Source organism: Mesoplodon densirostris, chromosome 3 (genome assembly GCF_025265405.1).
Source record: "Mesoplodon densirostris isolate mMesDen1 chromosome 3, mMesDen1 primary haplotype, whole genome shotgun sequence".
Lineage (NCBI taxonomy): Eukaryota > Metazoa > Chordata > Mammalia > Artiodactyla > Ziphiidae > Mesoplodon > Mesoplodon densirostris.
Genome location: NC_082663.1, coordinates 78,558,931 through 78,585,218, shown reverse-complemented (window position 1 = coordinate 78,585,218; position 26,288 = coordinate 78,558,931). Strand labels below are relative to the sequence as shown.

General features: G+C 37.6%; 1 protein-coding gene across 1 annotated transcript in view; it reads right to left on the bottom strand.

Moving 5' to 3' along the window:
- Positions 1-26,288, bottom strand: part of FAM81B (family with sequence similarity 81 member B) — a 51,131-nt gene that overhangs the window by 12,996 nt on the left and 11,847 nt on the right. Inside the window, exons 4-6 of the mRNA XM_060091814.1 lie at positions 20,866-21,109; positions 14,872-14,990; positions 5,205-5,334 (exon numbers count right to left, since the gene is read on the bottom strand). Of these exons, the coding sequence (XP_059947797.1) occupies positions 5,205-5,334; positions 14,872-14,990; positions 20,866-21,109 (493 nt within the window). The remainder of the gene's footprint in view (positions 1-5,204; positions 5,335-14,871; positions 14,991-20,865; positions 21,110-26,288) is intronic.

The following is a 26,288-nucleotide window of genomic DNA, read 5'->3' as shown; positions in this document are numbered from 1 at the left end:
AAACGCTATTGAATAAATGCTTAAATGCACAATTGGGCTCTGCAAAGAAAACACCTGAGTGGCCTAAGGTCAGGCCTCAGGAATTTCCAGGTAGGATTCTGACATGAGCACAAGTAAATCCCAAGTGAAATGACTTATGGCATTTTAAACATAGGAAAAAACAAGCTCATGTTTGGAAGTTAGGGTAAAAGCGCCTTCCACATTGCTGGAAGCATTGAAGAAGTTCTTTAGGTAAAAGGACTGGATGGGGAAATAGATGCATGATTATGCAGCCCATAATCATGTCAAAAGTAATTGCTGTCAAGGGGAATGAAACGACATGATTGCTTTTGGCCAAACTCAACTGCTGAAAGAGATGGTCATGTGGGGGTGAGTGGGTACTTAAAATCCAAGTTCTCTTAGGAAAGAAAGAGGTGAATAATGGAAGGATTTGAATAGGTAAATGTTGGGTGGGCAACCAACAGCACACGATTGGTTATTTATACGAGATACACGTAAAACAGGCTACTTATAGAAAGTACACTCAAAAGCAGAATTGTTAACAATGAAGCATGGGCAAATTAAGCATGGCCAAAGCAAAGGAAAAGAAAGCAGGCAGAGCAACATCATTACATAAAATGTTATTCAAGACAAAATACATAAAAGGGAACAAAGATGATCATTTTATCGGTAAAAATCATTCTTTTTAAAATACACAGTGAAAAATAGTTTTGAAACTTTACCTTATATATTGAGCAGTTGTAGAATTACAAGGATAAACTAACAGAGACAATATATTACAGATTTTAAATGACTTCTCTTGACTTACTGGTCAAATAAGTAAAATATAAATAAGTATATAAAAAGATAGGACAAATATAGTTTATTTATACATTTACATGCCAAACAATCAAACTTGCAAACAGAAAACACTCATTCTTTCCCAGTGCCCACTGAGCATTTACAACTAAGTACACATGTGACTACAAAGAAACTCTCAAATTATTCCAAAAAGCAGGAAAAGCAACTAACTACACTGCATTTAAACTAGAAATTAATAAGAAAAGTATAAAGAAAGAAGAATCTAACCATTTGAGTAAAAAAATCTTTTAAAATTCTATTGTTTAATTCCCCAGTGTTTCATATGAAAATGTGCCTCTCAAGTCACCTACAATAAAGAGCATATTATGGCCAAGGGCCTTGACTGCTGTGCTCAAAACCCATCACCATCCCTTTCCCACCAAATCATCAGGCCCTGACACTTTCAGAAGTAAAGCTACCAAATCCTTAATGAATAGATAATTATAATGCTCTTTAAACTGTTACAGAGCATAGAAAAAGAAGAGAAATTTCCAAATTATCTTAAATCAGTGCAACATTGATTCCAAAATCTGAAAAAGAGTGCACAAAAAAATGCCCCTAGAGACTAATCTCATTTGTAAACATTGATGCAAAATTCTTAAATAAAATATCAGCAAATACTGTTCAGCAGCCCAATAGAAAAACACATCATAATCAAGTGCAACTGATTCTATTTTTAAAGTAAGGATGGTTTAATAATAGGAAATTTATTAATACAAATAATTATGCTAGTATAGGAGAAAACTGACATTATTTGCACAAATGCTAAAAAGTTATTTAACATAATTCATAATTACTTTTTAAAACTGAGATATGATTGACATTTAACTTTGTGTTAGATTTAGTTGTAGAGCATGATTTGATATATGTATATACTATAAAATGAGCACCACAATAACTTAACATCCATCACCTTACAATTTTTTTTCTTGTGATGAGAACTTTGAAGATCCACTCTCTTAGCAACTCTCAAATACACAATACAGTATTGTTAACTATAGTCATTATGCTGTACATTATATCTACAAGACTAATTTATTTTCATAATCTTTCTTGATTTTCAAAACCTTAGTAAAATAGGAACAATTGCATATTAAACAGACTTATTGAGAAAACTTACTTCTTCCATCACAGGAGAGACACTGGGAACATTTCTGTTAAAGTCAGGAACAAGACCAAGATGCCCACTATTGCTGCATTACTATTTAATCTTGCACCAGAATTATTATTCAAAACAATTAGAAAAAAGAGAAATTATGTGTATAAAATGGAAAAAGATGAGGTCAAATTATTATTGTTAAAAAATCATATGATTATGTGCCTGGAAAAACCAAAACCAACTGAAAATTATTATAATCAAGAGAATTCACTGAAGTATAAAATTAATACAGCCTTTATAACACACAACTAACAACTAGTTAGAAGATATAATGAAACCCCCATTACAGTAAACTAAAAAATAAGATGACAAAATCTCAAAATACATTTAAGGTGTCGCCTAACCTACATGAGGAAAATTTGAAACCACTCCTGAAGGATATAAAAGTGAACCTCAACAAACAGGAAGTATGCTGTGTTCTTGGATAAAACACTCAGCATTATGACTATATCAGTTCTAAAACTAATTTATAAATTTAACATGATTTCAATAAAACTTAAGGCAGAGTTACTTGTTGATTTGTTTGCTGGAACTAGACAGGCTGATTTTAAAATCATATGCAAAAACAAATAAACAATTATCACCAGGAAAAGGAAAAAAGGAAAGCAGTGGAAGGGACTAGCCCTACCGGATAGTAAAAATACTACAAGGTCTCAATAATTAAAATAATAATTAAGACACATCCTATTCTAGGGAAAACTCCAAGTGGATCAAGAATTTAAATATAAATAATAAAGCCATGAAAGTGCTTGAAGAAAATATGAGCAATTCTTTCAAGCCTTTGTGTGGGGAAGCTCCATCTAAATGTGACTTAAAATTCCAGAAGCTACATACACAAAAAAAGACTGATAAATTTGGCTACAAATAGAGAACATATGCATATCAAAAGTCAAAAGACAACACACTGGAAAAATGTATTTGCAGCTCATATCATCTCCCTAACATATAAAGAGCTCCTAGAAATTGAAAAGAAAAATAACCCAATAGAGAAATGGGTAAAAGATATGAACAGACAGCTCACTAGAAAAGAAATACAAATAATTCTTGAATATATGAAAAGATGTAATAAGAAAGGCTAATTAAATACAGAGATGCTATCTTTTTCCTTTAGAAAAGGGCAAAATTCAAAAGTCAAACACTCATTGATGAGACAATGGGGATATAGGACATTTTATATATTGTCGGTGGATATGCAATGTGGTAAAAGCCCTGCAAAGAGCAAGATCTCTCAAAATAACAAACACAGGTACCTTTGGCCCAGCAATCCCACTTCTGGGTATTTATTCTACAGACATACCTACAGACACACTAAATAACATAAGTGCAAGATTATACATTGCAGCAATGTTTGAAAGGGCAAATTAGTGAAAAGAATCCAAATGTTCATCTATGAGAGACTGGTTAAATGAGCCATTATACACAGAGGAAGAGTACACAGTTGTGAAAAAGAATGAGGAAACTATGTATTGATAGGGTGGATCTCTAGGATATGTTTGTTTAGTTATAAAAACAAACAGGTGCATAGTAATACATATATGTTTTGTGTAAAAAGGAAAAAAGAATATATATTTGTATTTGCTTCTATCTTTTTAAAGGCATACTGAAAGGATTCACAACAGACTAATAAAAATTTTTACCTGTGAGGGGCATGAATGGTTGTGATAACTGGTGACAGAAGTGGGAGTGAAAATTCTTGGGGTGTACTTTCTCATATAGTTTTGATTTTGAATCATATGTATGTATTATCTTAGAAAAACTAAGGAGAGGGAAACTAGAGTCTAATATCACCTTTGAAGTTAGATGCAAAATTAAATACCGAATTATTACAAAGACTGTATAGCTTTCGTTATAGAAATTACAGAATGTTTCAGCATTGAGAAATGCTTTGACATAGCACATTAGAAGGCCGAAGAAATAAATAAGCTAACAAACAGAAACCCAAACCAAAACATAACCATGCTGAGTTAGGCATTTGTTAATGTCCAAAAAGTGTTTTATAAAATTAAATGTTCAGTTCTAATAAAAACTAAGTAAAGTAGGATTGATGGATACTTCCTTAATTGATGGATACTTACTTAATACTTCCTTAATAAATCTGATAAAAATATATCAGACCAGTAGCCAGCAACAAACAACAAAGACATTTCCAGTGTAATCAGGAACAAGATAAGCTGCCTTCTTTGACCTCTTTTATGTAACACTGTTCCGGAAGTTCTGGTCAAGGCCTTAAGAAAAAAGTCATGAAGTTTTACCAGAAAACTAGAGATAAAACTGTTATGATTTGTTGTTGATAAGATTATCTTGAAAAACTGAGGGAATCAACCCAAAAACTATTAGGACTAATGAGATGGGTTTGTAAGAAGATGGACAAGCCTGGTGGGACTGGAGTAAACTGTGTGCCCCTGTGCACCTTCCACTCTTGATAAGCTGGCTCCATGAACAAATAAACAGCAAGATTTCATCTCCCGCAATTCCCAAAGGATTTCCACTTTGTTCTGCCCAAATGACTTCAGAGATGTGTTTGTCTCACATAAAGTACGTGACAAAGTGGGGCATGGAAGAGTTTGCATTGGCTCCTTTCAATAAACCATTGCCTGGGAAGGTGAAAAGGGGGAGATATTTCAGGCAAAAAGAGCACAGAGAACATGGATGCAGTGCAGTATCTTGGAGTGAGTGGGACCTACCTACAGGTAGCTCAGTGTCGCTGGGTCTAAAGGGTGAGCCAGGAAGCATGAGGGTGAGCTGTAGAGAAAAGCAGGGGCCAGTGTAGAGATGGCCTTTAAAATCCAGGCCAAAGGACTTGTGTATTATTTTGTAAGAGACATAACCCATTGCAGCGATGTAACGTGATTAACTAACATTAATGCTGAACCTTTAATAGCTTCCATGGGAAATTCCTTTGCTTATTCTCTCTAGTTACACAGCCTTTGAGAAGAACCCAGCGAGTAAGGAAATAATGGCAACAGTAGAATCAAGTAGCATATGCTTACAAGGGGCGGCTGTTTGGGAACATCGGAGGCACTCATTCAATATTTGTTGATTACCCTGGCAGTGCTCATGGTGTATATACATGAGCTGTCGTATTTAAACCTTCTGGAGGAAAAGAGTTCTTTTGAGCAATTACCTCTTGACTGAACTTTTTGATAAGCTATAATGATCTTGCTTCCTGCAGTAACACGTAAGAGTTCCAAATATTTTCAGTTACCTTCATATCCAAGTTTTTAGAAACAGTTTCTAGGGCGGACGTGAGCTCTTGAATTGTTTTTTCGAGTTGCCGGTGCTTGTGCCTGATGAAGTGAATGTCTCCAGAAAGCTTCATGATGCTGGAATCACATCTAGTGGCAAGATGAAAATTGGTTGTGAGATTGATAGGCTTATACCATTTTTAATACTATAGTAGGATCCGTGCATTCATTTGATGGCAAAAGTTCTAAAGTTCTTTGAATAGTGAGTTGGCAGGTGTAGGAGCATATACAGAAATCTGCCTCATCTTCCTCTTTTTTTCCAGAGGGAGAGAAACCAGGTTGGATCATGATACATTGGCCCAAATCAAAGCACTGAGTTGGAATAGATGAAGACTTTGGGGGAAATTGGGTAAAAGTTTAGATTTTTGGCCTGATATGTTAATTCAGTAATAGGAATTTTAGGTATACTCCCTGCTGCCTATGGTTAGGCAAAATTGAAACTTTTCCTCTTCTACACTGTTTTCTGAATCCTCTTTCCTCCCTTTAGCCTCTTTCCTTGGCTCCCAGACTGTCAGTTCTCCTTTGGCTAAAAGAAGTGTCCCAAGACACCAAAGTCTTCCATCTCATCTTCAAAGGACAACGTCCTTTCTCTTAGCCCCAGTGAAAACTCCCGCTCCTTGAGTGGTGTCAATCGAGTGTTATCTTAGGTTAGGACAAAAATAATCCACACTAATGTGTGGATTGAGCTTTGGCCCATTAAGTGGCATTTGGTATTTCCAGGAAGGAACCCTGGTGAAATGGGGTTGGAGTTCAGATTAACAATCTTCCCAGCATGTCAGGGAACCCCACCCATTATCCCAACTCACGGCCTCCCTTGGGAGAGAACAGGTTACATACTGTATTACCAGTTTCAATACACTCATATTTGCATGAAGGATAGGATGGAGAGCACTGTAGTGTTGTGTCTTTTGTATATGAGTCACCAGAGATCACTTTGAAGTTTGTCATTCTATAAGATAACTGTTTTGACAATATCATCGAGTAATATTTATTAGGAACCATATTTTCATATTGTCATGCTAAGTGCTATAAATATTGTTCTATGACTGTCAACATTTTTTAGGCTCTAGAAGTGAATTTCTTTTTCTTAAGATTTTTGGTGCCAAAGGTGAGCTAAGGATGGTAATTTTCCTGAGCAACCTCTTGAAAGGGACACCAGATAAATGGTGAGGGGTGGGGAGACTGCTGGGAGGAAAAATTAGGAAGTATTCTGATAAAAAAATGGGAGCACCAAAGTCATGGGCGAAAGCCAGTTCACACGTTTGTATATATAACCTGTTGTCAGAACAACCTCTACTGTTGGTTAGAATATTCTTACGTGAGTTCACATTAAGACACCCACAGGCTACACGGGAGTAGTTGCTGCTGCCCCCTCTCCCTGCCGCCTCTCACCCAGCGCCACCTGCTCCCATGCTCAGGGACTGCTGGTCTGTGCGTTGTAGGCTAGTGGTTGAGGATTTAGTCAGATAGACGCGTCTTTGAGTCTGGCTTCTACTACTTCCTAGGTTTGTGATCTGGGACAATTTTTCTTAACGTCTGTAAGTTTCAGTTTCCCTTATCTGAGAAAAGGGGGTAACGATGCTGAGGTCACTGCATGTAGCTGCACAATTTGTCCCCTGCACAACTCCAGGGCGTGCCAGTCATATGGTGAGGGGGACAATGTGAACAGTGTCTCCTGGAGTGCTGTGTACTCAGCCTTCCAAACCATAAGTGGCTGTCTTGAAGAGTGGACCTGCCTAGGGTTATTGAAGGATGAAGGAGGTAATGAATGCAAAATGTTTAGCCAGTGGCTGGCACAGAGGGAGCACCCACACGGGATCAGCAGCTACTGTTTATTTCCTCAAATAAATAAACAGTTGAGAGTTGCCACCTTTTCATTTTCACCCCACCTCACCAGCTTAACCCCACACGTTGAAGTCAAGGATTAGTGGTTTTTCAAAGCTGCACTCCATATTTCAAAAGGAAGTTTCTCTTTCTCTCCTTTGAAGTGATTTTATTGTTTCTTTTAAAATAACACATGCTTGTTATAAAAAAATTACGCATAATACAAAAAAAAAGAACAAAGAAGATAGTTAACATCATCCCAAATTCCACTTTTCAGAAATAGTCATTGCTAATATTTGGTTATTATTTCATTCACCATTATACTAAATACACATATTATATAGATATGGTGTGTGGTTATATGTATATATATGTATATATATTACACATGGAGAGGAAAGAAAGATAGAAATATAATAAATTAATTTTAGAATATTAGGATTATAGGTACCAGTTTTAGTTAAAAACGTTACATTGAATTTTAATTTAACCTAAGGAAAGGAAACTATAGTGAAAAATGAAGAAATTGCTGAACTTCAAATATATATATATATATATATCTCCTCACTACAAGAGATATTTCTAAAAAATGAAGTTATAAAAAGCTAACATAGATTGGAATCATTATACTTTTTACAACTGCCATTTCAACTTTAGACATTATCTATTGGCCATATGCCAAAAAGTGAGCAACTAAATGTTTATATCCTTGCTCTTTCAACAGTTTTTGTTAATATTTTTCATTTTAAAAATAAGTTTTTATGACATTTACAGTGCGTTCTGCAACAAAATTTCCCACTCTTATTGAATCTTCATTCTATATTTAGATTCTATGTTCAATGACAGTCCTTTAAAACTATGATTTCTTATCTGAAATCCTTATTTTGATTTTTTTTTTTTTTTTGGCTGTGTTCGTTCTTTGTTGCTGCCCGCGGGCTTTCTCAGGTTGCAGTGAGCGGGGGCTACTCTTTGTTGAGGTGCTCAGGCTTCTCATTGCAGTGGCTTCTCTTGTTGAGAAGCATGAGCTGTAGGCACATGGACTTCAGTAGTTGTGGCATGCGAGCTCAGTAGTTGTGGCATGCAGGCTCAGTAGTTGTAGCGCATGGGCTTAGTTGCTCCACAGCATGTGGGATCTTCCCAGACTAGGGCTCGAACCTGTGTTCCGTGCATTGGCAGGCGGATTCTTAACCACTGCCCCACTAGGGAAGTCCCCCCTTATTTTGATTTATTCCTTGGTTGGCCAGATTTTGTCATCCAAATTTCAAAAGAAGGATCCAGGAAGCACTGGAATCTTTACATTCTTGAATACTTGAGAATGTCTGTCTGTTCTCTTATACTTGAAAGGTAATTTGGTTAAGAAGACATTATTGGGTCACTTTTTCTTTTGTTCAGAACATGATAGACATTGCTCCATTCTTATCTGGCACAGTTTGAGGTGGAGAAGTCTGAGATGCCTATGTTTTTTCATTCTTTTATGTAATCTGTTTTGTCTACCTAGATGTCTAATGATTCTTTTTTGTTTTTCTTTTTTCTTCTATTGATTCGTTATCCTTGATATTCAATAACTTCAACCAGGTGTCTTGGTTTAACTGTTCTTATGTAAATTTTTCTGGGGTTGCAGTTTTCCTTTTGATCTACAGATTCAAATCTCTTGTTTCAAGAAAGCTTTCTCTCTTATATCCATAAATATTTTTTTCTTCTGAAGAATTTGTTCTTTTTCTTCTTTAGGAGCTCCTCTTATTTCTCTGTTGAATGAGGTCTATGTTGTGTTCCCTATACATCATTTCTCTAACCATTTTTATATGGAAAAGCATTTTTGCTTTGTACAGTTTGCTCATGCCTTTTTAAAAAAATAACATTTTCAGTTTGTATCCTCTTTCGGGGACTTCTAAAGTAGATTGAATCCCTGTAATATTTTAATGTTTTCTTTCACCTATCCCTGAGCAATTCCAGTTTATCTATCTCCTTTTGTTATTTGATAATCTCTTTTGTGGGGGGAACCCTTTTATCTCTTATTTTTATAAAAGTAAAACATGTTTATAGTTTAAAAGTCAATAATAACAAGAAGGCTAATAACACACTGCAGTGGTTCTTGGCTCTGCCTCTCCCTACTTCTCTCAGTTCCTGTCCCAGGAGGCAAGAGCCCACCTTCACCCACACTGTCAGAGGTGCCTGGCCCTGCCCTCCTAAGCCTGTGAGAGTTCTGTGGTGTAAAACCAGGTCACTCTCAGCTTATCCCACAGCTTTAAAACTGGTCTCATTACATCTGCTCAGTCAGTTTCCCCAAGTCTATCTGTCTTCTAGGTTCCAGTGTTTCTAGGCTGATATCCCGTCTTTGTGGGTTTATGTTTTAAAGGGAAAACTCTTTTTTACTGTAGACTTAGTGGGGCTTTTGGAAGGAGCAAAATGACATGCAACAGTTCAATCAGCAATCTTCTCTTATCTCTTTCGTTTGCTCTTAATTTCTTTGAAACCAGGAGAACTTTGATTTGAACTCTTCCTCTGTTTTTCTGGGTAATTCCTGTCATGAGATATATTCATCAGTCTTACACTTTTATCTACCTACCTACCTATCGATCAATCAATCAATCGATCAATCGACGGTGGTGGTAGTTTTCACACACAGGCCAGATTCTTCCTAAGTCCCACTTTCACATCTTCCTGAGATTCTGGCCACCGGCCTATGAGTGAGAGTATATATATATATATATATATTTTTAAATAATTTTTATTGGAGTAGAGTTGATTTACACTGTTGTGTTAGTTTCAGGTGTACAGCAAATTGAGTCAGTTATACATATACATATCTTCACTCTTTTTTAGATTCTTTTTCCATATAGGTCACTACAGAGTATTGATTAGAGTTCCTTGTGCTCTACCGTAGGTCCTTATTATCTATTTTATATACAGTAGTGTGTATATGTCAGTCCCAATCTCCCAGTTTATCCCTCCCTGCCCCCTTACCGCCAGGTAGCCATGAGTTTGTTTTCTACATCTGTAACTCTATTTCTGTTTTGTAGATAAATTCATTTGTAACCTTTTTCTAGATTCCACATATAAGCAATATCATATGATATTTTTCTCTGTCTGACTTACTTCACTCAGCATGACAATCTCTAGGTCCATCCATGTTGCTGCAAATGGCCTTGTTTCATTCCTTTTTAATGGCCGAATAATATTCCATTGTATATATGTGAGTTAGTGTGTGTTTGGTGGAGAGTAGATCACTTCCTCTACTCAGCCTTATTGTTATCAAATCTGTTGTTTCTTTAGGCCCAGGGAAGAGGGCACATCTCCCCATTTTCTCCTCAAAAACCAGATTGGTATATCTCACAACAAATCATCCTGATAGATTCTTTCATGTGATGTTATCGCCTCCTCTCCTTCCTCAGCCTGTTGCACCCCAGCTGGTTTCTCTCAGGCATGAAGTGGCAAGAAGGGAGGCCCCAGATGATAAATAACATGATTGCATCTTCAGCTCTTCCCCCTCTGCTCTTCTGTGTTGCCGACCTGAATCTCTCAAGGGACGTTTCCTACCTCTCCTGTGACTCACCCCATCCCCTAGGTAACATTGTTATATTCAAAATATTTGGTCTATGCCTTTCTGAATTACGCCTCTTGATTTGGAGGAAATCACATCTCAGTATTTGCTAAGTGTGCTCTGTTTGTGGTTCGTGGTTATGGCAACTCCCATGTTCCAGTAAAGATAAAGTTTTTTGTTTTCTTCCCTTTATTTTTACTGGCATTGAGATGTCTCAAGTGAGAGGAGTTGAGTAAAAATATCTTTAACAAGAAGTCCCCACCCTTTTCAAAAGTTGACAGTATCCAAATAATATTGTTATTCTTTCTCCAAAGGACATGACTTATGCTTTTAATCCCACATCAACACAACTTTTATTTTTCATCTTCAGATCTGCCTTGAGGTCCCAAATAATCAAGTGTGGATAGAGGGTTGGCCTCCTCTGGCTGCTTCTACAGATTGTAAGCCGTCTGTATGGCTGCCTTTTACATACCTGCCTTTTTCTTTTTTGCACATGAGACTAATCTATCAAATACAGTACAGAGTGTCAAAAGCAGGCCAGACAACTTCAAGAACCTCATCTCATTGGAAGTATTTGCTTTTAAACTGCCACTATATTGGAGTGGAAAATAAGATATAAAAGTCAAAGCACATTGTTGTTATCAAATATTGAGTTTGATTTATGAAGCAGTAAAAGGTTTGCTAGGAATTATATTAAAATAATCACCTTAGTTTCACTTATGCCAGAACACTAACTGGAATTAAGGTCAATATATGTGGGAGAAAAGTAATTAATCTGCCTCAGCTTGTCCATGGGTCGCTTGCCTGCAAAAATACGGAAAAGAAAAAATGGAAGTGTGAATTTAAATCTCATGGCTTTTAGCCAGAATCTGCCTCAAATCACTAGATTTAAGAAAGTTTCATAAAAGGGAGACATTTCAAGGAAAAATAAGACCTTGTCCTAAAATCACTGCTTCATATTAAAGGGGAAGGTACGTAAGCAATCAGAGAGCAAGTTGGAGGAATAGGGGGCTCTTGATTTTTCCCTCCTCCTTCAGTTGCACCAAATAAGCAGCAAAATGTGGATCAAGTCCCTCTGAGTAAAATTCAGAAACTGATTTAGAGACTTCTACACATCAGGTAACTAATACCCACATCAAACTGGGTGGAAAAAGTTGAGACACACACATGCCATAAGCCCCATCCCTGGTGCAACACCTTACTGCTGGGAGGGAACCCCCAAATCCGATTCTCCATGGGGAGCAAAGGGTGTGGACCATACATCTAGCTGCCACCCAAGAGACTGGCTCCCAAATCACCTAGCCCTGAGACCCAATGGGGCTCATCTGTGAGTCCCTCGGGACCACAGAAAACGAAGAGGGGGTTTTAAATGGTCACATGATTTTAAAAAATGGGCAAAAACCTGAACAGATATTTGTCCAAAGATGGCGTACAAATGGCCAACAGGTACATGAAAAAGAGCTCTATATTACTAATCATCAGGGAAATGCAAATCAAAACCATATCACCTCATACCTGTTAAGATGAGAATTATCAAAAAAATAAAAGGTAACAAGTATTGGTGCAGATGTGGAGAAAAGGGAATCCTTCTACACTGTTAACAGGAATGTAACTTGGTATATAGCCATTATACAAAAGAGTATGGAGGTTCTTTTAAAAATGAAAAGCAGAACTGTCATATCATCCAGAAATCCCCCCTCTGGATACATATCCAAAGGAAATGAAATGAATACCGGGAAGAAATATGTACTTTCATGTTCATTGCAGCAATATCCATAATAACCAGGATATGGAAACAACCTAAGTGTCTTTGGATGAATAGATAAGGAAATTGTGATACACACACACACACACACACACACACTCTGAAATTTTCAGCCTCAGAAAAGGAGACATTGCCGTTTGCAACAACATGGATGAACCTGGAGGATATTATGCTCAGTGAAAAAAGCCAGACACAGGAGGAAAAAAACTGCATCATCTCATTTATATGTGGAATCTAAAAAAGTCAAATACATAGAAGCAGAGAGGAGAACAGTGGTTATTAGGGGTGAGGAGGTGGGGGAAACGGGGAGACGTCGGTCAAGGGCACAAAGTGGCCGTTCTGTAGGCTGTATAAATCTAGAGACCTAATGCACTGTGTGATGACTACAGTGAATAATGCTGTATTGAAGAATGGAAATATGCTAAGAGAGTAGATTTCAGGTGCTCTCATCACACACACAAAAAGGTAACTCTGTGAGGAGAAGATATGCTAATTAACTTGACTATAGTAATCATTTTAGCATGTATATGTATATCAAATCATCGTGTACACCTTAAATATATACAACATTTTTTTAAAAAGGAAACAAAAAAAAAGAAAGTGGAGCAGAACAAAAATCGTTGCACATCTTTTCCTTGATATTATTCCATTCATCTCTTGGTTTTGTTTAAATCTGTTTGTGACTTTGTCTTGTACGTAAGAGAGGATTTACAAGAATGAAATAGTAGGGTCTTAAGTGGTTTGCAGAAAAAAAAATAGTTGAAGTGTCATCAGCACCAAATTGAACCAAATTCCAAATTTCATTCAAGAGATTTTTGGTGTTTATCTTCTTTGTAAAATCATGGCACATCGAAGTAGGGTGATGGGTTTGCTGGGGTTTGTTTTATTATCTTGCTTCATAACTTACCCAAATATTATAAAAATTCTTTTCCATGTATCAAATATTATAGAATAAAATATACAATTTTATATATTTTAAAATATGTATACATATAATATATAATTATATATGTATATATATATGTATGTATGTTTATGTTTGTGTATACACACAGACATATGTACTAATCCTGTAGATTCTGTTTTCTGAATGTCTGTTACCTGCTCTGGACTTGCATGGCCAGTGCTTTAGTTTAGGCCCCTGACATTTCTCACCTTGATTGCTGCAATAGTTTCCTTTCATCTTCATCCCTTCTTTCTGTACCCCACCAATTTGGCTACTACTAGAAGTTCACTAAATGTCATTCCCTTACTTAACAGCTTCCCATGGCTATTTATAACTTTCTATATAAAGTTTAAACTTTTTACCTTGGCCAAAGATCCTCATCACCCAACTCTGGACCATTTCTCTAGCTTCATCTCCCAATCTCCCATCTCTCCCTAAGTGCAAATCCAAAATAACATAACTAAAATACTCTTCTCACAGGTAGCCCCTGAACATGTCACAGTAATTTACCCCTCAGTTCTTTTGCACATATCTTGCCTCCTATGTGAAGTGCCTTTCCTTTCCTTCCCTGTTTAGTTAACTGCTACAAACCTTTCAAAATTCATGTCAAGTGTCACCTCCTCCAGGAAGCCATCTTTATGCCTCCACCTGATTTGGATAATCCTATAGCACCCCAGGCTTTCATTGTAGTGCTCACCTCATTGCATTATGTTTTCCCAGGTAGACTGTGAATTTACAGAAAAGGGACCATATTGCTGAACCCCTGAATACTAGCACACTGCCTGGCATATAGATGTATTTAATACATTTTTTTTGTCATTGTTGTTGAATTGAATGGACAGATACCCTAGAAGAGGTTTGTCTTAGGTGTTAATCACCTAATTATTATTGGTCATTAATAATAATTATTGGTCATTAACACTTGAGAGCAGATTAATGAAATGAAGGTGGGGGTATTTCAGGAGAGAGGAGAGAGGTGCTGGCAGAAGATGGAAAGTTGTCCATGCTCAGCCACTCACAAGTCATCTTTCATGTGTCAGCCAGAGCGGTCCTGCCGTTGTCAATGCCTACAAATTTTTGCTGAACTGTACACCATGAATTCTTCCAACTTAGAAGTCTCATACAAAAGATATTCAAAATTTTATTCACTTGACCATTAAATCTCTTTTGCTAGGCTTCTATATGTAATTATTGTATATTTTAAATATTTTAATCATTAGATTTGATACATCTGGGGATTTTGTGTGTGGTTTCAAGGGTATGTCTTTGTATAGATGTTGGCATTTGGACAGCTGAGGGCTGGAAAGACAAGACTTGTCATTTGCAGATGAAACCAAACTGGGCATTCTGTATCAGAGGTCGTTTATAGAACCCTTGGATCTCACAGGGAGCATGAGGCTTTCAAATTTCATGATACACTTTCTCAGTTACTATCTCATCATTTAGCTTAAAGGCAGTATCTTGTTTTCTACAATATGGAACTTGTTTAGGGATGAGAACTCAGTGGCCAGCAACTGACCACTAAGCATTAGTTAACACGCTTCTTCTCACCTGGCTACTCTTCCTCGAAGATCTCCAACTCCTTGAAGGTGTTTGGTGTTTAGGTCCTGTACTGCAAAATTAGTTCCTGTGGCTGCCATGTCTCGAGCTTTAATTTGTTCCTCCAACATCTGCAAGATTTGAGTTAAAATTCCCATTAGTTTCCCATCAGACATGATAAGAAAATATCATTTAAAGTAGAGGTTACAAAATCAGGTGCATTTCCTAGTTAGGCTGATAGTGTAAGTGAGTGAGAGGGTCCTGTATCAGAGAGAAGCCATCTTTGCTTTATTTGAGGGAGACAGTGATGGCGTGAGTTCTGCCGATTGTTGCCAGGTGGGCATGATGGTTCAACGATGTTTCAACAGAAGCCAGAAATCCAGATTTTATGTTAAATTTCTCAATTTTAAAATATTGACATCGTATTCAAATTCTTTTATGAACACAATGTGGGCCAAACAAAACATATTTACTGTGCTATTATGGCCATGACCATCACTGACATAAAAGCTTTTCACAAAAAGCTCTTTCAGAATTGGTGGTAAAGTTTAGAAAAAGGAACCTTTCATATGGCATCAAGCAAGCCCCTTTACAGATTGAATTAGAACCACAATGAAGCTAATACAATTAACACAAGCAAATCTGAATCAAACTGTTTCACATACATGGAGTGAAAACCGTTTATTGTTTTAGATTTTTTTAGAGAGCATGAGAAATTTATGGCTTGAGTGTGTTCAGATTTTGCCAAGTATCCTTTGTCATGCCTTCATTATGTCTTGGTGTTCTGAAATGAAGCTGACTGTCCTATACCACCAGGTCGGTGGTCCCCCAAACAGTGGGTTTTAATTTTGGGCACTCATACATAAAAATTAAAAAATTTTGCTTGTCCATAGAAAAAATTTATATCTTGCCTGACATTCAAACAAATTCCAAAGTAAAGACATAAAAAATAATTTATGTTTACTCAGAAAAGCGTTTAGAGGATAGGAAAACACAAACAACTTTGTGATTTGTGGAAACATTAAAGGTTAATTGCTATATTTTACCAAGGCCTGAAACGTGTTAAATTTGTGGTTATGAATTTTTGGAGGAAAATAAGGAATTTATAGGAAATGAATTATAGAAATTTCAAAGACTATATACAGAATCTTGCCCATTTGTAAACTAGCAGATTGAGACAATCCAAGAACAAATATAGCTTTAACTGGAGACATAAAAGTGTCAAGAACACTAGCTAGAGGTGTTTTTGTTTTTTGTTTTGGCTTGTTTGTTTGCTTTTGCATGCCTATAGGTGTTTTAGTTCATTCGGGCCACTATGACAAAATACCACAGACTGAGCAGCTTATAAACAACAGAGATTTATTTCTCACTATTCTGGAGGCTAGAAGTGCAAGATCGGGGTGGCCCCGTGGTTGGGTTCCGGAGAGAGCCCTCTTCTGGGCTGCAGACTGCTCACTTCTTGCTGCATTTTCACATAGTGGAAGCAGCCAGGGAGCTCTGTGAGATCTCTTTTATGAAGGCACTAATCCCATTCACGAGGACTCCACTCTCATGACCCAAGTACCTCCCAAAGCCCTCCTGATACCATCACAATGGGCAGTAGGATTTCACATATGAATTTTGATGGGGACACAAACGTTCAGACCATAACAGTAGGTGTTGTCTTGCTTTGTTTTGTAAGGAATAGTGATAAAAAGGAACTTGCCCTATTAAATAGTAAAGCATTTTGTAAAAACAAGGATAAGTAATTGAGTGTAGCTAAATAGCTGTGTGTAGCTAAATAGCTGTGTATAGCTAAATCGATCATTGTAATTTAATGAAGATCTTGGTAAATGTAAGAAAGAAATATGCTATATATGAGACTCAAAATCCCTGGGGAAGTAATTTCACAAATGCTGTTGAGATTTTTGGTTACTTATTCAGAAAACAGTCAATTTAGATTCTTACCTTATACCATACATGAATATAGATTTTAGAAAAAAATAGATTTAGACTATTAAAAAAGTTAAGCCATAAAACTAACAGATAATAGAGGAGATTATTTCATCTTTGAAATTTCTAAAGGAAATTTCTATCCTTGAAAGTAATGAGGGAAGTCACAAACCAAAATATTGGAACATTTAACTTTATCTAAAGCTTGTAAAAAACAATATAAATATAATTAAGATATAAACAACCAACTGGAAAAACATTTATAACAAATGTTACTGCCAAGGGTCTCAATGGTGTGTTGCAATCATTATACACCTGTTCTTAAGAGCCGATTGTGCATGTATATCTCTTCCCATCTTTGTGTTTAGTAACGTCAGTTGGTTTTCTAAATCAATCATAGTGAGAGTATTTACACCATGGAAATAGGCAAACACTATAAACCAGGTATTTTATCCCTCAGAAAAAAAATTGATTGCTGATTGTTAAACATTTACCAAAGCGTCACAGCTTATTATTCTTTTTTTACAATAAATTTATTTATTTATTTTTGGCTGCATTGGGTCTTTGTTGCTGCACACGGGCTTTCTCTAGTTGTGGTGAGCAGGAGCTACTTTTGTTGAGGTGTGCGGGCTTCTCGTTGCGGTGGCTTCTCTTGTTGCAGAGCACAGGCTCTAGACCGCAGGCTCAGTAGTTGTGGCACATGGGCTTAGTTGCTCTGCGGCATGTGGGATCTTCCTGGACCAGGGCTTGATCCCATGTCCCCTGTATTGGCAGGCGGATTCTTAACAACTGTGCCACAAGAGAAGTCCCCCTGCTTATTTTTCTTAATAAAAAAACTCATAAATAAAATCTAAAAAGCACTAAAATCCAAAAACACAAATTGGCAAAAGGCATTAACAGATTATTGACAGAGAAAATGTAAATTGTTATAGTCACTTTTAAAACGTGAAAAAAAGGGAAAGATCTCATTTCTGTCCCATCAAATTAGCAATAATTAAAACAATAAATCTCAATGCTGGGATGGGGCAGTGAAAAAAGCACTCTCATATAAGGCTAATGGAAATGTAAATAGACCAATTTGGCAATATGTGTAAAGAGCTTTTATAGTGTTCTTACCCTGGTAATTCCATTTCCAAGAACATATACAATAGGAATAATCCAAATGTGGACACATTTATGCACAGAGATATTTCAGTATTAGGAGAATAATTAAGCAAACCATGATGTACACACCATGCAAAGAGCTTTTAATGACATATGAAAGGGTTTATGATATAATTTTATATTAAAAATTGTGCTTACAAATGTAGTCTCAGCTTCCTAAAGGGAATGCCTGGAAAGACCAGAGGGAGATGCATCTAGGTATTTGTAGAGATTGCCGTTTGGTGGTGAAATTGTGAGAAATTTTTCTTAGGTTTTTAAATTGTTTCCCAAACTTCCAAGTAATTACAGTGAACAAGTATTGCTTTTATAAATTGGAGGGAAAAAATGCAATAAAGCAATGTTGTACATGAAATGCTCTTTTCCTGAATTAAAAATAAATTAATTTTCAAACTTTAATTAGCTGCCAGCTTAAAAAATAAATATTTTGATTTAAAAAGGAACAAGCAACTTAACATTGTAAAGCAACTATACTCCAATAAAAATTAATTTAAAAAATTAAAAAATAAAAAATAAAAAGGAACAAGAAACAACTGCTACAATTATTGTTGATTAAACAAAAAAATCTTTTTTTCATTTCTTTTAAAAACCCAAGTCAAGCTTCTGCTCACACTTGGATCTAACTTGCTGGCCAATTTACAAATGGGCTGATCTGATTAAAGAGTTTAGGTTTTTAAAAAATACTTGGATAGCATCCATTTCTCTATAAATGCTTATTACTTTATAGTCTTAGTTATTTACTAATGGTAGTTTAATACTTTCTTCTTCATAATGTTTTAACTTCATATCTAGTCTTTAAATACTTCCTAATTCAGTTTTCTGTGCAATCAGACCAGTCCTTGACATTTTCCCTATATATGCCAAACCCTTAACAGGATTGCAAATATTTTGAGATTTTTATGGTATTTGGAAAATGTTTTGGCTTTGTCTTTTTTCACAGCTAATCTAAGGTAATTATTATAGGAAAAGAAGCTCTTAGCAAGATTTTGGATATCTGGAACCTTTTTTCCCCTTAAAGCTAATAGTATTTTATTGGGGTATAATTAATATGTATTAAAATATATAAATCAAAATATATCTCTGGATGGATTTTGACCAATATAATCAACTATGTAACAAACACTGAAATCAAAATATAAAACATTCTAGAAGCATTTTGATATTTCTGAGAATGCTGTTCTCTTTTCAATTAACAAGAAGTTGTTTTTTTTTTTGTTTTTTTTTTTTTTTTGCGGTAGGCGGGCCTCTCACTGTTGTGGCCTCTCCCGTTGCGGAGCACAGGCTCCGGACGCGCAGGCTCAGCGGCCATGGCTCACGGGCCCAGCCGCTCCGCGGCATGCGGGATCCTCCCAGACCGGGGCACGAACCCGTGTCCCCTGCATCGGCAGGCGGACTCTCAACCACTGCGCCACCAGGGAAGCCCAACAAGAAGTTTTGACTCCTAAATTAGGATCTTATCTTAGTCCTGGTGTTGTACTTGATTTTCTCATCAATCTCAGAGGCACTGAACCATGTGTCTCTTGTCACTTTCATGACAGTTCATTATGCCTGGAAACACCTTTGACCACTTTGAGAAGTAACATTGACTCTTTAGGTCCTGCTGTCAATTCAATATGTGCTAAATACCAAAAAAGTGTCTTTTAAAAGCTCACCAAGATTTTTTAACTTTCCACAGTCCCTCAAATGCAGTATGGCATTATGGGGTTTACAGATAGAAAATAAATTAACAAATATCCTTAGCCTTAAATGTATAGTCATGAGTAAGTCATTGCTGGGTCAATCTCATGGTTTTTGTTTGTTTTTTGTCTAGTCCACTATTCTATCTGATAGGAGAAAAGGACATTATTGTGTGAGGGCACTGTTGTCAATTCTCACAACTCCACACGTTTGGGGCCAGATTTTTAAACTGTATTCTCTGGAACTTTTGCCTGAAAGTTGCTACTCCAGATTCATAATGCTCATTAGTACTTTAAAAACTCTGAAAGACCTGTGATAAGAATCTACTTGTCTTGGTTTAACCCAAGCATTTCATTTTTGGATCAGAAGCTCTATTTTTCCTTTAGCACCTTAAACATCATCCATTCATTCATTCATTTATCTGTTCAAGAAATATTTACAGACTGCTGGCTGCCTCTCATACACTGTCATCAGTTTGATGTGATTTAGCAGTGAACAAAATGAAGTCCCTGTCCTCACAGAGATTATATTTTAGAAGAGAAACACAATAAACAAATAAAGACCATGGTCGTTTGCGATAAGTGCTATAGATAAAAATAATGTAGGGTTTAAGGGAGGTTGTGACCGTTGGGGTGAGGGGGTATTTTATGGCATGTCAAGGAACTGCCCTCTGATATGAGGATTTTTGAGCAGGGACCTGAAGGAAATGAAGAATACTTTATAGAAGTATCTAGGGGAAGATGATCCATCCAGAATACACAGCAAGTGCAAAGGCCCTGAAGCCTGAGCATGTTTGGGGTGTTCTAAGAAGAGCTGGGAGCCCAGTGTGGCCAGAGTGAAGGAGAAACGGGTAGGAGATGGGGTCAGAGTGTGATGGGCCTATGAACTAGCACTCCCACTGCCTAATGAAGACCTCTGTTTGAAATGATTATATGAATAGAATCTTGGAGGTTAAGATGAAAATAAGCACCTTAGCACAATGTCTGACATTTAATGTTAGACAGTTGTCTTTTCTGTCACAGAGACATTCAACAAACATTTTCTGAACGTAGAATTTCCTTCTACTTTTTGACATAAATGAGAAGTTGAAATATTGACTATTTCCCTCTGAGGCAACTAAACTAAAATCATTTAAACTTAAGTAATAGTGACTCATTTCTCTAGCTGAAAAATGACACTGGTGCTTGATAATCTTTGTCAAGCAGTGATGCCAACATATGGGAAATAAAGAACTACCTCAATGTTCTGGCTGAGTTTTTTGACGATGCTGGTGATGGTCTGGATGTGGTTTTCCAGAAGCTTCCTGGCGAGTGACTCCTCCTTTTGAAAGCCATGCGTCCCCTGAAGACAGGCAGAGATATCCTCCTTGATGCGGAAAGCTTGTTCAAGGAGGAAAGCTATTGTGCGTCCCTGGTTGTTCAGTCTGTCTTCTAGCTGACTTCTCTGGGTGTTTGCAATGGCAGGAAGAAAAGAATGACCCCTGGTCCGGAAAGGGAAACAACACCACGGGTGTTACAAAGATGAGCTGGACGAGCCAGAACCAGAACTTGCATCTGCACTCCTACTCCTGTATTTTCTCCCCTGTGAGAAGTCTGTTAGGACTTTAAACCTTTTGTAGTTAGAATCTCAGTTTATATCTCATCTGAGAACTGGATCTGACTTATGCCCTGATCTTGTATCATGTATTTTTCCTGTTTCCCAAGCAGGAATTGTTCTACATTTTACCCGCTATTCTAACAAGCCAAGTTGGAGCCACCTAAATTTCATGCCTGATGATTCTATACTGAGGAGTGAGCTGCTTTCTAATTGCTAGAAGAAATAATAGCTCAAAGGCAAAGATTAACAAAAGAGTCAGAAGGTCAACAAAAAGTAAAAAAAATAAATTAGAAAAGGGAAATACAAAGACTAGGGCTATTTAGTATTAGGGCAAAGAAACATGTAAAATCCCAATAGCTCCTATTGGCATTAGCAAATTACTCCTTCCCTTCACAGATGAACTTCTTGGAGAACAAGTTACTTTTGTTGTGTCTTTTTCTTTATTTAATTTACTTTGCTTATTTTTGTGACCTAATCTCGTGGTCATACCCCATAACTTTTGCTTTAGTCCATTCCCTAGAAGCAAGTCACTAAGTTGTGCCTATATTCAAAGCGAGGGGAGTTAGGCTCCACTTCTTGAAAAATGGAGTGTCAGAGAATTTGTGGTCATTTAAAAACCACCACACTGTCCCAGTCATCTGACTGGCTTCTCAGGAATATCAAAATGCTCCTAGAATGTTTTATATTTTGATTTGGGTGGTTGTTAATAATTGATTATATTTGTCAAAATCCATCCAGATACATACTTTGTATATTTTAGGACATATTAATTATACCCCAATAAAATTCTCTTAGTATTAAGAGGAAAAAAGTTTCTGGATCTCTAGAAATCTTGCTAAGAGCTTCTTTTCCTACAATAATTGATTATCCTAGATTGGCTCTGAAAAAAGACAAAGCCAAAACATGTTCCAAATACTATAAAACCTCACTACATCCACATGTCCCAGGAGTGGGAAAGCAACTGCTCTTCTAGTGTTGCTTCTTCCCGAGGAGCAAAAGGTGAAGACCTGACAGGAGAAGTTATTCTGTAGGATGGGGAGTGGCTGACTACGGTTTTACTGTGTCTGGGGCTTATCCACACCCCAGCTCCCGAGCTCATCAGAGCTGACAACGCTTCATTGGCGACCAGGCTCTGACTGAAATCTTCAGGGAGAGATGAACTCACAGGCCAAAATATCAGGACATTTGAGGAGCACAGTCTTTTTAAAAACCAGTTAGCCAGCAAATAAACAATCTGTTGGATTATCGATTCCTACAAAAGAGAATTACTGAAATATATGCAATGAGAAATTTTTTAAAAAGCTAATAAAGGTATTAAAAGGGAAGATATGGGACGATATTAGCAAAATGAAAACAACTAGAAAACATAAACAAGTAGAAATATTAGGCATGAAAAATATAATAGTTGAAATAAAGAAACGTAAAAGATGGGCTAGCTATGACACAAGAAATAGCTGAAGAATGAATTAGTGATTTAGGAGAGAAGACTGAGAACATTTACCGGACAGAAGAAGGAGCAGTCACACAACTTGGGGATGCCAAGAGTCAGAATTCAAAACTCACGTCTGTCTGACTCCAAAATCAAATGTTAACCTTTACTCCCATATATTCCTGTCATTCTACGAGATAATAAGCAGAAGCAGAAGACACACTGTGATTAATGCTACTGATGTGGCCTAATAGAGTGACAGCAGAAATGACAAACAGAAGTGTCCTCAGGCTTCAAAGCTTCTCTTTCCATAGTTCTTTCTTCTCTTCTCCGTCCTGGCCACCATTATCCCCTCCACTTTTGCCTCCTAACAGAGAGTGCATCTTCCACACAACAGCTAGAGTGATCTTTCTAAAAGTGTGAAGATAGAACTTGCCTACTGAAAACCCTCTGATGGCTCTTCCATTCTCTGGAAATAAAATCCTGGCTCTCCTTTCCAGCCTCATCTCCTCCCACTCTTCCCTCCATTCACTCTCATTCAACTACACAGACCATCTTTCTGCTCCTCAAACATGCCAAGCAGTTCCTAGCTCAGAGCCTTGGTATCTGCTGTTCCTTCTGCTTAGAATGCTCTTCCCTGCAGTCTCTTCATGGCTGCCTGCTTCCCATTCTTTAAGTATCAACTTCAATAACCCCTCCTCAGGCAAACCTTCCACTCAGTCACTTTCTATCATAATACCCCATTTCATCTTCTCCATAACATTTGTCATTACCTAAAATCATCATATTTACTTGTTTGTGTTTATTTTCTACCGTTCATCACTAGAATGAAAGTTCCCTGCAGGCAGGCACTTTATCTAACTTGTTCTCCATGGTTTCCCCAACACTGAGGAGAGTGCCTGACACATAGCAGGTGGTCAATAAATATTTGTTGACTGACTGATTGCTGTAGCTGGACTGTTTCCTTAAGGCTCAGTTGTTAGAAAATTGGAGGAAAAAATGGTTCCACAAAGCTCCAAGTTGTTAGAGCCTGAAAGTTTTCAGTTTCCTTTCTCGAGCAGTATAAAATAGCTTCAGCCTGGGTGAGATTCATCTTTCTTATCACCTGCACATCTGAGGAACAGAGATGGCTTAGCTAAGTGTTTCAGTAGTAAGATTCCATCCACCACTCATTTGGCTCAAAAATGTTCTTCTGGAAAACTACCAAATGGAGCCTCATATATATAAAATCCATTCTTCTAAAACCCCAGCATGCTGACAATGCTACCCTGGATGGGATGTATGAGTCACAGGCAGAAGGGAAGAGGGTGTCAGGCCCTGCTGATGGTGACACATAGCCTAGCAGTGGATTGCAGATTTACTCATTGTTTTCCTTGAGCGGGTGCTTCTTTCTGGTCTCCAGACAATCTACAGCCTGGATTTGCCAGTGAAAGAGTATTTGATCTTCATTCGTTCTGTACAGACCCTTGTAAATCATGCTGCATTCCTCTCAAAGTTTAGAATTTGTTCTCTCTTAGGTGTTCTCATTGTGGCAGACACGGTTGGTTAACTTCTTAATAGCCATCCCTGCTTCTGCCTGACTTGGTACGTCCTCCTGTCCCCCATGTCCTTCAGGGTGGGGTGGGGCGCAAGCTAACCGTGGTGGTCCCATTCTTCTGGGCTGAGATGCAGTTGGTTTAGGTAGGAGCACGTGAAGCAATTCTGGCCAATGAGATGCAAAGGGAAACCTACTGTGGGGCTTCTGGGTAAGGTTGCTTTGCCTTTAAGAAGACATGCTCAAGAAGAACCTTCTCTCTTTTTTGCTGGATGTAGGCATGTCTGTGTGTGATGCCTGGAACTGCTGAAGCTACCTGTGATCATGAGGGGAAAGAGGATGGCTGGGAAGAAGGATAGAAAACACCTGGGTGCTTGATGATGTTGTTAAGCCTCCAAATTAACCAAATTCTAGATTTTTAATGTGAACTAATGAACGTCCTTACATTTAAACCATTTTGGTTGGAGTTTTTATGGGTAGCTGAAAGCACTGTATCTGTATCTAGTAACTTACCAATAAAAATGTCAGTTGAAATAGAAATGTATCAGTAAGTATTTACTAAATGTCTACTCTAGTCCATGTACAATATATAAAGGTCCTGTCCCTCCAGGAACTTAGTCTGATTCAGTGTTTCTTGTGAAGAAGCTTGCATTAGTATCATGGGGGTGGAGAAGGGAGGGAAGTCGCTAAAATGCAGATTCCGTGGCACCACTATAGACTTACTAAATCGTTATTTTGGGGGTGAGGGGAAGAACAAGAATATGTATTTTAAATAAGCACTTAGATGAATCTAATATATTCTTAGGACCGAACATCACTGATTTATTTAAGACTGGTCATATGAGTCTTGACCAGTCTTGAAGGCATAAAGGTAAAGAACATATAATGAAGTGCTGAAGTGTGAAATGTGGACTATGAGATTTCAAATCATGCAGATATTCAGAGGCAGCTTGGCAAGTTGGAAGGCAAGGTAGACCAAGGGTAGAATACAGGTTTCACCACTTACCGACCAAATATTTCTGTTCATTCATTTTAGACAGAGGTAATGGGGCCACTTTGCCATATGGCTGTTAAGTTCTGAGGTCACATGTAGAAGCAGGTGGTAGGGAGCAGTGAGACCAGTGAGACCTGCTCTGCCGTCCAGGCTCACAGGGGGCCTATGTGCACTCAGTCTTTGGGTGTGTTGTTGGCTGGTATCAGGATTGTATCCAGAAAGAGCACTATATCCAGAAAGGTCTGAGGAAACAGACCTAAGCCAGTAGAGGGGCCAGTGGAACAGGGCTGCCACCTCTGCTCAGATGCCAGCCTGTGGTCCTGCCTTCAGAGTTGGCCTCAATGTTGTTGCTCTTTGGCACATGGAAGGAAGCCTTGCAGGGCAACACCTAGTGCTATGTGAATGTATTTGCCTGCAACCGTGGGACATTAAGTGGCACATAAATGATGGACTGTAGTCACTTATTTTCTTTTAGTTCTTAACATTAATTTTTAAAAGTTATTTTATATTTAAGTGGAGAATGTTCCTTTTTTATTTTTTATTTATTTATTTTTTTTGCGGTACGTGGTCCTCTCACTGCTGTGGCCTCTCCCGTTGCGGAGCACAGGCTCCGGACGCGCAGGCCCAGCGGCCATGGCTCACGGGCCCAGCTGCTCTGTGGCATGTGGGATCCTCCCAGACCGGGGCACAAATCCGTGCCCCCCGCACCGGCAGGTGGACTCTCAACCACTGTGCCACCAGGGAAGCTCGAGAATATTCCTTTTTGAAATGTCTTTTCATGTCTGAGATTTACTATTGGAGTATTATTATTGTTGTATATTAATGATGCTTAATGAAGCACCAAATCATGCTCTGTTTAGTTCTATTTGCATGATTCCTACAGGATGAAGATAGAACTTATATATATGTTTCCTATTTTTTGCTGTAAGGAAAGGGAATATTATTTTCCAATTGACTTTTCTAAATCAATGACTGGAATAACATTCAACATACGAACATTCTCAGTCTTCTAAGAGAGAGTCCTAGTAATACTGTTGTTCAAAACATCAGATCATCCACAAGTTTAAAAACTGAGGCTTTTCATTAGTAGCGAGATGTGGCTACCC